The sequence below is a fragment of the Sycon ciliatum genome, chromosome 5, assembly GCF_964019385.1.
Source record: "Sycon ciliatum chromosome 5, ocSycCili1.1, whole genome shotgun sequence".
In the NCBI taxonomy this organism is placed as follows: Eukaryota; Metazoa; Porifera; class Calcarea; order Leucosolenida; family Sycettidae; genus Sycon; species Sycon ciliatum.
Genome location: NC_088647.1, coordinates 36,581,171 through 36,595,993, shown reverse-complemented (window position 1 = coordinate 36,595,993; position 14,823 = coordinate 36,581,171). Strand labels below are relative to the sequence as shown.

Sequence of the window (14,823 nt, the reverse complement as noted above, 5' to 3'; positions counted from 1 at the left end):
CAACAACAACAACAACAACAACAACAACAACAACAACAACAACAACAACATCAACAGCAGCAGCGCCGTGCAGACTACTCCAAGGAGTATGGGATTGCGAACATAGAAGGAAGTTTGCAGATCTAGCCTGCCAGCGTGAAGGGCAGTCCGGCTACTGGGGCGGTTGAGTAGGCGAAGTTCGCTGGGGAGGGCGTTCCAGAGGACGGCATCACAGTGCGATGGACGGGATGTCCCTGCTGCTGACCGAGCTAGCGGGAGGCGCAAACCCTGTCCTTGCTGGAGGCGGGTGGTGTTTCCAGGAGCACTTTGAAACTTGTCCTGGAGGGCTGGGCTGGCGCGGTTGTGCTGGTAGGTAGGTAGGTAGGTCTCCCTCCCTCCCTCCCTCTGTCTGTCTGTCTGTCTGTCTGTCTGTCTGTCTGTCTGTCTGTCTGTCTGTCTCTCTATCCCCCTCCCTCCCTTCTGATGTATTGAGCTTCGTGTACACGTACATGTACATGTACGTGCATCACTAGATAAACAAGATGCAGCTGATTCCGGGCAACACAACAACGTTGGAACTAGCCGCGTTTTAACTCGATGGTAAGGAGGATCTCCCTTCATCAGCGCAGCTACAATGTAACATCATGCACGTGTGTGTGTGTGTGTGTACATGTGTGAGTTGAAACGCAGTTACAATGTACTACATGTACTAGTAGTACGTAGAAGAGGAGCAGCAGGATGACAATAGCCGCTACGTGAAGCTCTGAATGCAACAACCTTAGCTAGAGCTATACACGAACATAATTGTGATGAAGTTTCAACTCCATCCCGATGGTCCAGCACTGCATGGACCAGAAGGTCTAGAACCCAATTCAATAACCATTGGCATGGTATAATGTAACGGTTTCATACCACGTGACCAGACCAGCGCCAAAGACCAAAACGGCAAAAAGCCATCATTGTGGTGAGCGCATTGGCTCCTTACTATATTTAACAGAAAGTCACCTATTCAGCAGTGATTTTGACAGAAACTCGACTCGGAACCGGCACTATGGTAGGGTGTACCTGCTCAATTCGACGTGAGACCCACGGCCAGTGCTTGCAGAGTGGCGGGGAAAGAGCCAGTCAGCTCAAAAGCTTTCCTTTTATACTACTGTATGGTAGAAAGGAAAGTTTCCAGGCTGTCCGGCAATACACGAACTGCTCACTTCCCAACGTTACAGCTACATGTACATGTACACTGCTGGCAACTAAAATCCGACCCCCTGAGCGGTGTGCTCACATCGCAAAGAATGTGAACCCACCGCTCAGGGGGTCGGATTTCAGTTGCCAGCACTGTAGTTAGAGTAAGAAGAGGAGGAAGAAAGTGTTGAAACTCTGAGCCACAACACTCTCTTCCTTCTCTTCTTGTTGTAATACATGTACATGTACATTGTAGATAAAACTTTGAAAGTGTAAGGCTGAGCCTTAGCTCTGCAACCATTGCAGGAGAGTGAATACATTTCCTCATTCATTGTGTATCATTGTATTAATTAACCCCTCGGTGGAGGGGGGGGGGGGTACTCTTGGTACCTTCAAACAGTCATGTGACTGACCATTCCCTTCAGCTACGTGTATAGCGTGTACACAGCGTGTGTCTGCCTCTTATCTGTGTCGTTCTCAGTGTACCACTCATACCACCAATATTGCAAACAGTCTCCCTGAGCAGACCATACATGTACAGCTGTACATCAGCAGGCACGCCGCAAGCCATCACACTCTCATCAGGCTAGCACTAGTAGTATTAGCAGGCCTGCTGGTCTCAGGGTCTTTGTGTTCTGCCGATTGCCCTGCGAGTGGCCGTCCTTTCTCTTCATTACCAAGAGGATACTCAACTCCTGTTGTTCAAAATACACAAATTCTAAGCGGACACATGTACATAGTTTAGTACATGTCCTCCACACAATGTCAATCTGTGACAAGTATCAAGTGCTATCATTCGTAATTAGTAATTACCGCTCACTAAGAAAGTGGTGGACATCACGCAACTGCATCATAAAGAAAAGGGGGGGGGGGGGTGGTCAACTGACAACCGCTCAGTTGATATTCACAATCGCCACGTGCGCTGGATGAAAAATTCTGTATTGTGATGTTGAAAAATTATGACGTTCGGGCTAGTCACCCATTGTCAGAACAATTTACAAGGGGCGAATCTGGCCTTTTTTCCCTTTAAAAGGCCAGGGTCGACCCTTGTAAATTGTTCTGTTGATGGGTGACTGGCCCGAAACATCTTAATTTTTTGACATCACAATAAAGAAATTTCATCCAGCACATGCAACGATTGTGAATAGCAACTGAATAGAGCGGCTGTCAGTTGACAAACCCCCTTTTCTTTAGTAATTACTAATGAGTCTGAAGAGTCCAAGAGGCCAAGGATGAGTGCCGTAGCAGTGCTTGGCAGCTGTGGGTACACGTACATGTACATTACTGGTATTCAATGCCTCAGGAAGGGTATTACTAAGTTACACACATACATGTACACATACACACACACACCAAACACACACCACACACACACACACACACACACACACACACACACACACACACACACACACACACACACATACACACACACACACACATAAACACACACACACACACCGTGGCAGCAATGCAATAATAATCATCATTATTCACCACAGGACACTGGTTGTGAGTTAACCACCTCACCGTCCTTGCTGCTAGGCGCTGCATCTGCTACCATGGTATAATCAGGCATGGTGGTGGCCTGGCAAGAGCGAACCTTCCTAAGCTGGTTGTGTTTCCAAACACACTACGGGAATTGTAAGTAACGGAGTGCGAACTTTACGTGCATGTGTATACTTCATCACCCTAGGCATCATTGAATTAGGTTTTCTCTGTTGCCGTCAAAGCATGTTCACAAACAGCATTATTCATAAGGTTGAGGGAGCTTTGCTGGTGGGCTGATTTACTCTCCTCCTACCTCACCATTACCCCACCGTTAGGCGCTGCATCTGCCGCTAGGGTTTACCGGGTGTTAGCGGCCGTCGTGAGTTCCCTTCGGGAACGGATACGATAATTTACTTTTTTTTTACCTCAGTTTAGGAGCTTCACAGTCTGCGCCTTTGATCTTTGCAGGGTAACGGTGTTCCTACGGATGCTGAGAACTCAGTCTAACTGAGTCGCAAGTAAACCGTGAGGGAGTTGGAACTGGGAAAAGTCTGAAGAAAAACTGACCGCAAACAGCAATGTTCAACTCTCATTCCTCTAGCATAAGCCGTGCCTCTTGGTGATTGAAACATTTAACGTGATTCCTTCTTATGACCTTGACTCCTGTGTGAACCCGTGCTTAGCACTCCCACATTGCATACAGTACAAGCAGGGACCAATGCCTTGCATATACTGTACACGCGAGGACCGTACAGTATTTGTATACATTCTGAAACGAACATGAAAACAGCGTTTCAAACACTTCTTCGGGAGATTTGAGGATTCACCGAATCTACATGTAGTCGTAGATGGGCTAGGTGCGCATTTGTTTCAAGGTGTACATGTATGCTGGGTTCACTATGGGTAACTGTAGACTTGCACAACGGCATACATCCAGGTTGTTATATGTGGCTACATGTACATGTACGTCCATCTTGATATGGGTACAAGGTCATAAGCAGAGTGCAGCCAAACACACTACGGTTTGCTCTCTGGTGATAGTGTCTTGTGATACGTTGTTTCATTCATACCTGACGACGACGGCATTACCAACATTGCCGAGACGATGTATTAGAAGAATTGGTTTGATTCTCTGCAGTGCCTTGGGAACGAGTGTGTCCACCCAAATACTTTCTATAGTGATACGTCGTGATCATCATAGTCGACCTCATTATTCACAAGTCTGACTGGCATGTCTTACCAAGGCCCACACGCAGCATAGTCCTAACGTCCAGTGTACAGTGGTGTATACATACACGCAACATGCGACTTGATACGGACACGAACAAATGCACTTGGAATTATCAACACCAACACCATCACCATCACCACCATCATGGTCCAAGATGCGCAACTCTATTCCAATGCCGTATGTCCAAATTTTCTCAGAGAGGGGGGGGGGGGGGTCTTCATCAGGGAGCACATGAAAGCACATAGAATACCATCCCTGGTATTATTAGCTTCCCATGGACACGCATAAAATTGCAGCCCAGCCTTGAAAAAACATGGGTCCTCGCCACAGAGCGCTGATTTTGCCCTGGGGGCAGACCAGATAGGGAGTTTTCAAACTACAGTCATGTAGACTTTTGGTAGAGGGGACCTCAGTGTGCAGACTGCAGTGCACGTGTTCGAACCAGCATAAAGGTGACAACGATGTTGTCTGACTGCATTCATCAAGAGCATTGTACTGCGGGTAGTATTTGGACGCTAGCTTCTGGTACTTCATTCAGCATTAACGGGCTCGCTCACCTGAGTGTGGCCGGCTGAACAAGGTGACGATTAGTTCGCCGCTTTCGTGAAGGAGCAGAACGGTGGTCACGCAAACGCTACTGGTACTGGTACATTGCATGGTATTACTAGCAACAACATAGTACATTGTAGTATCTTCGCCACTCCACATGCACGCATGCATGCATTCAACACCGGGCCAATCGTCGATGCATCCCCATCACTGCCCTCAGCTCAGCACCGCGGGCATGGATCATGTTTCGAGGAGGATACCAGCCAGTGTCCAACACGCAACTGCGGTAGACAGCTTCTAGCACGCCAGCGACACTGACGGGAACCTGCTCGTTTCCGTCTAGCGGTGAACGACGGCTGTCAGCGGGCGAAAGGAACTACATACAGCGAGCTTCTTCAAACATTCCGACATTCACTCCTAGAAAACCCTCATAGTCATACTAACCATAGGCACACATGTACCGTGTGTTGACTGTTGTACGTACATCGACGACTTGCATCACAAACGGACGAGACGGGGAAGAAAATATTTTTTTAGTACTGGAGACGCGGTCATGTACGGTGAATGCTGCATGCCCTGCACCGAGAGAATGTTGCAATAGCATGCTAGTATCGCTGAGGTCAGGACAGACAGACAGTGCAAAAGTTCAACAGTACATCAAGGGTGCAACCCGGGGCCAAGGGTACACTAGATTAGAGTGCGCTGGCACATGGTACTCGCGCGCGCGCGCCCGCTGAAGGTTCGGCACACCCATGCCGTGGCGAGGCGGTCGGCTGGGCGCAATTCCTGACACCGTGACAAGGCTCAACCGGTAGTGGTGGAGCACGGCCATGACATTACTCATTAGCGTGCATATCTTCGGCTTGTGGGTATTCGCTGAGTCCGCGTCGACTCGCGTGGCTAGCTGTCTTGTTCTAACTAACGGGTTACTTGGCATGTCAAGATAGTGTTGCCTGCAGCTGAGCGGAGTGTTCAGGACCAAGAAAGGAGAAGGTCAGACTGAGAGCAGATTGTCCTTTCTCGCTTCCAGTTGAGCACGTGTACCAGCTGAGGGACGGATCAGCTAAGGCCCCAGTTGTCTTTTCGCCTTGTCGTTTTTGCTGCTGTTGCTGGACGCGTTGCTGAGCATTGTCTTTGAGAGTACAGCTCAGTGCAGCCAGCAAGCCACGTTCGAGGCACGTCGTTCACGTGTAGTGCCGTAACTGTTGTTGAAAAGAACGCCGAAATCAGTTGGCGAACTGTCTTCGAGGTCATAATAGGTTCACCACCTTCGTCGGCACCTTGAAAAGACCCAGGCTGCCTGGGTGTGTTCTGTTATGTGCTCTATTGCAGTGAGTGAAAAGACCACCAGTTGTTCACGCTTTGTGCCCCTTACTCTGTTGAAAGTGATAACTGAGTACTCGTTTCGGCCGTTGATCGACCATTTGGGACCATCCATCGATTCCTATCTAGTACTACTGGTTCTAGTTATTGATTCGCAGAGTTCAGTTATTGGTTGAGCAAATAAGACCTACCGCGCAACAGCCTGGCGCACACACATCTTCACTGGCCGTATCCACGAACCGATCGCAGGCTTTTATTGGCAGCAGCAGTTGTGCACTGTGTGAGCTTGAGAGCGCGTGCCCTCCTCAGACTCTCTCGACTCCAGTCTCCACTCTCCAGTCCAGTGCCCTCGTGCCTCTTGTACATTTTTGGTACTTTGTAGTCCGTAGTGTACTCTGATCTGCTGAGCGTGTACTGGTCTAGCGTGGAGTCGAGCGTACTTTGTATGTAGTGCTGTGCTGGACCACCTGGCGTGCTGCTCGCGTGCAATCCCCACGACAAGTGCGCTAGTGAAAGCAATGATTGACGTTTGCGGCTGACTCTCCTCTGTACTCCTCCCCGTGGTGCTGGACTGCTCTTGTCCCGCTGCGTGAGCCTTGAACGAAAACGTTGTCGTTTCTGATTCTGGAAAGGTTGAGCGCGACAGAGACGCTGTCAGGTCGATTCGCGTTGAGTGCAAGCAAGGAGGTGAATTGAGCAAGCCTGGACGATGATCGCTAGTCGAAGTACACGCACGTCGGGTCTGACGACGGCCTCATCTACCCCATGTTTGCTGAACGACGCTGAATCTCTTCTAGCGTCCAGCGAGGCAGACTTCTTCCAGAAGCAAGTGGCCGCTGCGGCGCACGTCGCAAAGGCCAGCGAGGCAGCGACGGGATGTCGAGAGGGACTGTGTCCTGACGGATGCGTCACGCTGAAGTGTGTGGTGGTCGGAGATCATTGCGTTGGAAAAACGACGCTGCTGTCTCGCTATGTGCTCAATGAGTTCCTGGAGGATCACAAGCCCACGGTGCTGGATAACTATGCAGGTAAGTCAGTGTCACTGTGATGTCCGTGAGCAGCTAAGTAAAGTTACTACCATCACTAGATTGTCAGCATAATGACATTGTCTTGGTGGTGTTCAGTGCAGTCATTGGGAGAGCGGTATGCCCACTATAATTATGGTAAAACTAAAATACCAAGCACACAATTTCAACATACCATTATCAGGATAATCTAGAGGGCGACAGTCGGACTGTCCCCCAAAAAGGGAATACAAAAGTTCCCCTTGCCAATGATCCCAAAGAATGTCTTTTCCATTTGAGCCCCAGAAATTAAGACTAGCTACAAACAGGTTTGAGTAGTTGTGCTTTGAAATGTCCCAGTTTAGAATGACACCATTTGCTGACAGTGTCCCCAGAAAGGTGGTGGAGTTGATTGGAAATCAAAACACTCTTGCATTGGTATGTGTTCCTCTGTGTGTGTGAGTGGTGTGCTTGTGTGTGTGTGTGTGTGTGTGTGTGTGTGTGTGTGTGTGTGTGTGTGTGTGTGTGTGTGTGTGTGTGTGTGTCACTGTGTGTGCGTGTGTGTGTGTGTGTGTGTGTGTCACTGTGTGTGTGTGTGTGTGTGTGTGTGTGTGTGTGTGTGTGTGTGTGTGTGTGTGTGTGTGTGTGTGTGTGTGTGTTGCACAATGTGTGGAGAGTGTAACTACAGTATAAACATGGCTTGGGTGGTCATCTGGGCCAGCTAGGGTCTGTGTGGGTCTGTGTGGGTGGATGTGGAGTACATGACTAGTCTGTAGTACAGTTATACCTTCAAGTGTATGCCTTTTTAAAGGTGACTTGATAACATCCTTGGTGAAATGCCACCATGCGTATCCAGTGGTCAGTGGCTATCAGCCAGGCATGCAGGACACACTTACTTACTTACTTACATACATACATGTACATACATACATACATACACATGTAAACACACATACATACACACACATACCACACACATACACATGTACCACACAGAGGCGTATTACTGAGAGGGAGCAGCAACTTCAACATGTTCCCTGACTCCCATTCACTGGTGAAGTCAATGGGATATGATTGCATTGACTTTCACTCAGTCAGAGTCACGTCAGCTGATAGTAATGTTGTCAACAGCCGCACATTGCTGACACATGCACACAAACCTAGCAGGATACATGTAATGTACACGCAGGCTAGTGCTGGAGTAGCATTGATGTACTGATGTGTGACTGATGTATGGCTGATTAGAAAAGACGTAAGGGTGCAGAGGAATTATTACAATTGCTTGTTTGGTATACAACTGCTCCCTGTGCTCCCTATTGTCCAAATCCTATAGTCATGCCCGGAGCCAGTCAGTTTTTATTCATCATTCCATTTGTGGCAGTGCAGGAAAAAATGGAAGTAGGTGCATGGAAATGTAAGAAAATTCAATTGCACCATTCATAAGTTACTCTGAGAATGGTTGTGTGTGTGTGCAGATATGTACTATTCTAGTACATGTACCCGGTAAAGAGATGTTCTGTGTACACCGTGATTGACAGGGCTGCACACCCTGGGTAGTACCATAGCTTCAGGCATGCATGATACAGTCACCTGTGCTGCATGCCCGGCTGAGTCATCAGTGTCGGTGTGTCACCCTTGCTTCTCTATCCCCGGAACTCACTTTCTGTAACGCACACTCCCAAGCGCTGGACGCCTTTTCACTGACCGGGTGTGTGCACACACTGTACACCCGCAAGAAAATGAAGGCCCCTGCAGCTTGCAAACACGCACCACTTGCTGTCAGGATATCAAAAGACGGCCATCACTTCTACAAAGTACTATTGGGCATTTGTATGTGTTTTGTGTGTAAGTTCAAATTGGCTACAAATTGCGTCACGAAAATAGCATCCACCCCCATCCACGCGGCTGGAAATTTCTGTATGAGGTAGACAAATTGAAGCAGGATGGCTTAAGGAAGTTGGGAAAGTGCATTGTTAGACGACACTGCTGTTTTGAATCAAATACTGAACCACTGACAGGCAGGGGCCATCATGCCGTGACATCAAGTTGTATGTGCACTGATTGAGTAACATAGATCTTGTGATGCTGGTAATTAGGGTTATGTAGAGAACACTTGCATTGACAGGTCATAATCTAAATTTGTAATGAACAGTGCTAGTCTAATGGGCCGGTCATTCACAACTTAGTGATGTCCGGTGTCCGGTGTTGAGTTCTGCTGTCATCTACATGCACATGCAGTGAAAACATGTACATTTGCATTTACATTTACATTTACATTTACATGTACATTTACATTTACTTGTAGTTGTATTGTGCATCGTTGTCACGGGGGTGTCTATATCATAGTCCAGTGGTGAATCCTGCACCTAGGACTGCAGCCATGATACTAAATAGGGGTAATGCTGGACGGTAAAGATCGTATCAGCTCATTATCAGTCATGCGACCGGCAGTGTACAGTATGTAGTACAGCATTGTGAAGGGTATTCATTTTACACGGGTGGACATGAGATGATTCCTCTTGCATGGGAGCCTGGTGATGTTAGGCGGGAGGGAGAGGGGATGGGGGGGGAAGAGAGAGAGAGAGAGAGAGAGAGAGAGAGAGAGAGAGAGAGAGAGAGAGAGAGAGAGAGAGAGAGAGAGAGGCCCCAATGAGAATTGGAAGAAGAGAATCGAGCCAGGAAGAAAGAGGAATGGGCAAACAACTGCGGACATGTCGACAGTGTATGCAAGAAAGACAAGGTCATGGTTGTCTCTGTGTGTGCTGGGAAGGTCACAAAAAGGCTGGAGTTAGACTTCATCTTTGGGATGGTGTTGAAGTAGCTACTTCGAAGTGTGTTGTAGGTAACACACTCCTCTCTGCTCATCAATGGAGACTATTGATAACACACAATAGATGTTGAAGAGGCAGTATAGTAGTGGACAGTGATCATAAAATACGGTCAAATTTAACCGTTAGTGAAGCTTTACTACTTCTCCACTGGTATTGTGTTCTTACAAGTGAAGTTCAGTACCTTGTATGGATATGCCATGACTCAAGGTGGATCATTGCTCCATCACTGGCCACTGGGTTTCTCTTTGTCTGGTGGCAGTGCTGACTGCCGCCGGGAAGTACTACTGTGGTGTCTGGAGACTGTGAAGTACTAGTATCTGCAGGGTACCGGTAGTGTGGTCAGTGGTCACATTGTCCAGCATGAGTATGACATCATAGTTATTATGAAATCATCACGTGACTGTGTTGATGTGTAGGCAGGATCCCAAGAGCAGGTACATGTACATAGTCAGTGTACACTGACTATGTACATGTACCTGTACAGGCATAACAGTCATGTAGCCTGCACTGTGTGTATGTGAGTTGTGACTGTTGCAGGATCTCTCTCCCCCCCCAGCACTAATGCTTCACCCTGACCCTGTGACCTGCACAGAACCGGGTGTACGACTCGTAACCATACCAGTAGTCCTATCCATGAGCAACACTGACTACTAGTAGTGTAGTCTTGTGCACTATACGAAACTATCACTCCCCCCCCCCCCCCCCCCCCACACACACACACACGCCACCAGACAGTCCCGTATCCCTATTTGGCATCAAGGTGTCACGGACATTCACATTACCAGTGACGTGTGGATGTGCTTATCATCTTTTCCATTCCAGGGTCAGTTAGGACAATACAATCATAATTGTGCATGCACTGTGCACCTCAAGTAGTCAGAATGAGTGATTTGAGGCAGCACGGTTGCAGTTCTGAGTCTGTGGACATTAACCCTCCCCCCCCCCCCCCATACACACATGGACCATGGTTGTAGTGCTTATCCAGCCTGAACCTCCACTGCTGGCAGTTCAGAGTGCACTGCTGGGAGGTAATCTTGTGGAAGCTCCTAGCCCTGTCTGTGCTTCCTTTACCTCCCAAGGTTCCACGACCAGCACTGTAATTCTACAGGTGGTGCTTACCATTTAGCCTGCTAGTAGTCGAGTCAGCAGAACACTGATGTGTTAGCAGGTAACATGTATATACATTGTGTAGTCACGCACTGTGGGCTGTTGGTGACCAAATTTGTAGAGATCATCCACTGGCATTGTACTGAAGTTGTAGTAGCCGCAGGAGATGTGAGTGTTTTCCTCTGCTGTGCTACACGGAGTTTAGCCGAGTTTAGGTGTTAACCACCGGTGCAGCTGTGATAGTTGAAGTAGCACAGTTATCTACATGTACGTGTTGCTGTATTGTAGTCACAACGGTTGGCAGTGTTGCTGTATTGTAGTGTTGGCAGTGTTGCTGGCTTCCATGGCAAGTGTGCATACAGGGCACAGGCAACATGCCCACCAAGTCACCAACCGCGCATCACTAGTTTCAGTGACTGTGTGGCGTTGACAGCTTGGAGGGCTAGGGGACCACTTGTCCGGTGTGCACTGACCTCTTGAGTCTTGACACGCCTAGGCCCTACTGCTGCTGCTACTGCTGCTACTGTACAACTGTCATTACTCACTGTTTATGGCAGGGGATGTTCTCGATATTCACTGAAGCTGCTATCTAGTGATGTACAGTGTACTGTGATGCACGCTGAAGTATGGTTAGCCACTGCCAAATGCGGCTCTGCAGCTGCTCAAGTACCGTGATTGTCGATTAGTCCTGTGGTAGACTACCCAATGTATGAATAACTCTGCTTGGGCTCCATGGCCGGCCCTTAGGGATAGCAGGAGCTTAGTGGCTGGGATGCGGCAGTCCTGTCAACTGCATGCCCATGCAGACTGCAGAGTAAAGGCTACTTCAAGTACAACCTTTTAAAAACCGCTAGCGGCTATGTACTTATCATCCTAAGCTAATCCTGAGGCTTACCCCCTTTGATCATCATTTTCCAACATTTTGTCTGATTTGGTTTTTGTGTGTACGGTCATTCTGTTGTCTGTTGTGTCCCTGATATGCAGTGCAGCTGAATGTGAACAATCGACCAATCCAGTTGTCCATCATGGACACAGCGGGCTTGGTATGTCAGCAACTTTAGTAAATTAGCATACCATATTTGTACTTACTTGTCAGCAAGATCTTCCTCCTTCTAGGTGTACATAGCTCTTAGGTAACCCATGCCCCCCCCCCCCCCTCCCCACACACACACACACACATACATGCACACACTGTGCAGGTCAAGGATCCATGCTATTCACGCGGCCTGGGGATGTACAGTGCAGTATTTCATCGGATCTCCTGCAACAGGCAAATACACAGAAACACGCTGCATCTCAGCGGCGGCGAATACACACTCCAAGCCACCATGCCCATGACCAGTACTTAAAAAGGTGTGCAATCAACTTCGCTAATAACGACTGCGGATATAACGACAATTCGCGAATAATGACAAAATGTCCATGCCCGGAGCAAAGTCCCATCTACATGTAACTGTAATACATATGATGAGACTTCGGGTATAACGACACTTCACTAATAAGGACACTTTTCTGATGCCCCGCCACCGAGTGTCATATACACACACAGTTGACTGTATCTAGTGTAATAGGTGTATTTATGCTACGACCTGTATACTCACTATTCGTATTTCCCGCTCGTTCCCCTTGGCAATGAGAGCCACTCACATAGAAGAGCGCATCGGAGTGGCATTGATGCAGAAACAACACAGCGGAAGGAAGAGTGTCAGTGTCAAAGGCAAACCAGCGTAACTGATGCATGAAACACGATTCACACCAAACTCGATACGAGCCATCATTTTCTTGCTGGCCCTCAGGTTCAAGTACGTACTGCCTGACCCAGTGAACACTGAATGATATATTTTACGAATTACAGTAGCGTATTTTCCAGAGTATGAGCCGTACTGGAGTATAAGCTGTGCGCACCCCCCCCCCCCCCCCCACACACACACTTTTGCCACAAAATACAGAAATCTATCCTATTTATCACCGATCATCGGAGTATAAGCCGCACCCCCTTTTTGGGTGAATTTTGAGTGTTCAAAGTGCGGCTTATACTCCGATGATCAAATTACTTCTTGGTTTGCCCAATGAACTTAAAGCCATGATATTACTACTTCAAACTGATCATTGAAGATATTTGTGACCTGTTGACATGACTCGAACTGGATTTTTCTGCTTGTTTCCATGGTGGTTCCAGGTGGATTTCCGGACAATCCGACAGCTGTCGTACAATCACGTCAGCATCTTCCTGCTGTGTTTCAGCGTGGTGCAGCCGCAGTCGCTGCAGAACGTGCTGGAGGTATGGCTGCCCGAGGTACGTAAGCACTGCCCCAACGCTCCCATCCTCCTGGTCGGCACGCAGTTGGACCTACGCTCGGAGCTGACCGTGTTCCGACAGCTGCTGGAGCGTGAGGAGCAGCCTGTCTGGCCCGAGCGCGGTCGCAAGTGGGTGAAGGTGCTCAAGCTGGCCGGCTACTTTGAGTGCAGCGCCAAGACCGGCAACGGAATGAAGGAGGTGTTCGACGAGGCCATCTGGATCGGCCTGAAGCGACACAAGCACAGCAAGGGCTGGCTGTCGGAGAAGTCCTCGCGGAAAGTGGAGCGTCGCCACAGCGAGATCTCCAGCGACGACGACACGCGTCATGTGACGTGTATGGGACCGGTCGGTGGCAGCGGCGGCAGAGGACGTAACGTGGCACGTATGGTGAACAGCACGGCGACGACTAGCTCCGGGGATAGTTCCACCAGTGCGTTCAGTGGCTGCAGTGCTGACAGCGCAGGCATTGTCATTGGGCCCAGCATGGGCAGCTTCAGTAGCGGCGGTGGTGGCGGCGGTGGCGATGGTGGTGCCCATGGTGGTCGTGGGGTCGTGCGGAGGATTGCGAGAATCTTCTCCCGAGGTTCAGCGGGTCATAATTCATTGGCGTAGTTACGTTTGTCCGGCTGCGTGTGGTTCGAACGTGTACATCCACTCCTACCACCAAACAGGAACTTCACTCTACTCCGCAGTATTACATAGAACACTCTCTGCTTACCTCAGCTCTGAAAACGGTCATGTGACCTGGCCGGAGGGCGCCAATTAAAGCCATGTCCTGAAAAAGACATCCGATTCGTCCCGTGACCTGCCAACAAAACTCACTGCCGACCATTAGCTCTTCCACTCATCATGCAAGGTTTTGCCATCACCGTCAGTTGATCACAGGCACTAAAAACATCTTGAACACACTCCTTCCCCGAACATTCTTTCTTGAGGCTTCACACAGTCCGAGATGAAATGATGAAAGCCGTCAATTGCCTACTTTTGCGTACTGTAGCATGTTGTCAAGCCACACGGTAAAACAGATTTTTAATTCAGATTTTATCCCTCACTCACCTCAACATCTATATATTCTCACGTGTTGACTGTTGATCGACTCTCCACGCTCTCACACATGCACACACATACACACACACGGACGCACACCGGTACCTGTCGCGACCTGCCTCAGGCGTGATATCGAGACATTCACTTCAGAGTGCGTCAAAAAGTACGCTACACATCCAGTCTGAATATTGAGTAAATCTATTCCGTCTTCATTTCCCTATGAGATGCAAGTTCACATTTGACAAACAGAATGTATTTTGAAATCTTTCTTATCATAGTAAATACCACCTGAACTAAATTCTATTGCAAGGCATTTTCCAATTCTGTATGTTGTCCAGTCTGACAGATGACGTATGGTCTTTTAAGGCCACCCTTCCTTTACTTTTAGTAATGCTCATTCAGTTCTTGACTCCTTGCACATTCTAATTGTACAACACAGTATCAGGTAAAAGGTTATCCAATCCAACACACAAAGCGTGCTCATTTCAATGCGAGCTTTGTGAAGTTCATGATTGCACGCCCGGCAACTTTCCCTTGGTCCCGGTATCTTTAGCTTTTAAACTTAAAGCTTGGCCTGTGTGTACATGTAAATGCAGCAAGATATGGGCACAAGGATGATATTAATAATTATTATCATAACCTATGTTCCATCATTTACAGTAGATTTGGATGGTACTTTAAAAGTAAGGTCTGAGTGACTCAAAGGACCCGGTGTACAACTGTCATCATGCCCTATTGGGAGGAACCGGTTCCCACACAGCATCAGAACAACCACACATA

At 48.4% G+C, this 14,823-nt stretch overlaps 1 protein-coding gene across 1 annotated transcript; it reads left to right on the top strand.

Moving 5' to 3' along the window:
* Positions 1–5,302: 5,302 nt before the first annotated feature.
* On the top strand, positions 5,303–14,610 carry LOC135818542 (rho-related GTP-binding protein RhoJ-like). Its single transcript, XM_065331938.1, has 3 exons — positions 5,303–6,783; positions 11,682–11,740; positions 12,877–14,610. Exons 1-3 carry the CDS (start codon positions 6,465–6,467, stop codon positions 13,606–13,608), a joined length of 1,110 nt encoding a protein of 369 aa, XP_065188010.1. The 5' UTR covers positions 5,303–6,464; the 3' UTR covers positions 13,609–14,610.
* The last annotated feature ends 213 nt before the right edge of the window (positions 14,611–14,823 follow it).

Coding starts and splice junctions, on each gene's coding strand:
- LOC135818542 (XM_065331938.1), top strand. CDS start 6,465: ATGATCGCTAGTCGAAGTACACGCACGTCGGGTCTGACGACGGCCTCA. Junction 6,784..11,681: donor GGTGCTGGATAACTATGCAG/GTAAGTCAGTGT, acceptor CCTGATATGCAG/TGCAGCTGAATGTGAACAAT. Junction 11,741..12,876: donor TCATGGACACAGCGGGCTTG/GTATGTCAGCAA, acceptor TGGTGGTTCCAG/GTGGATTTCCGGACAATCCG.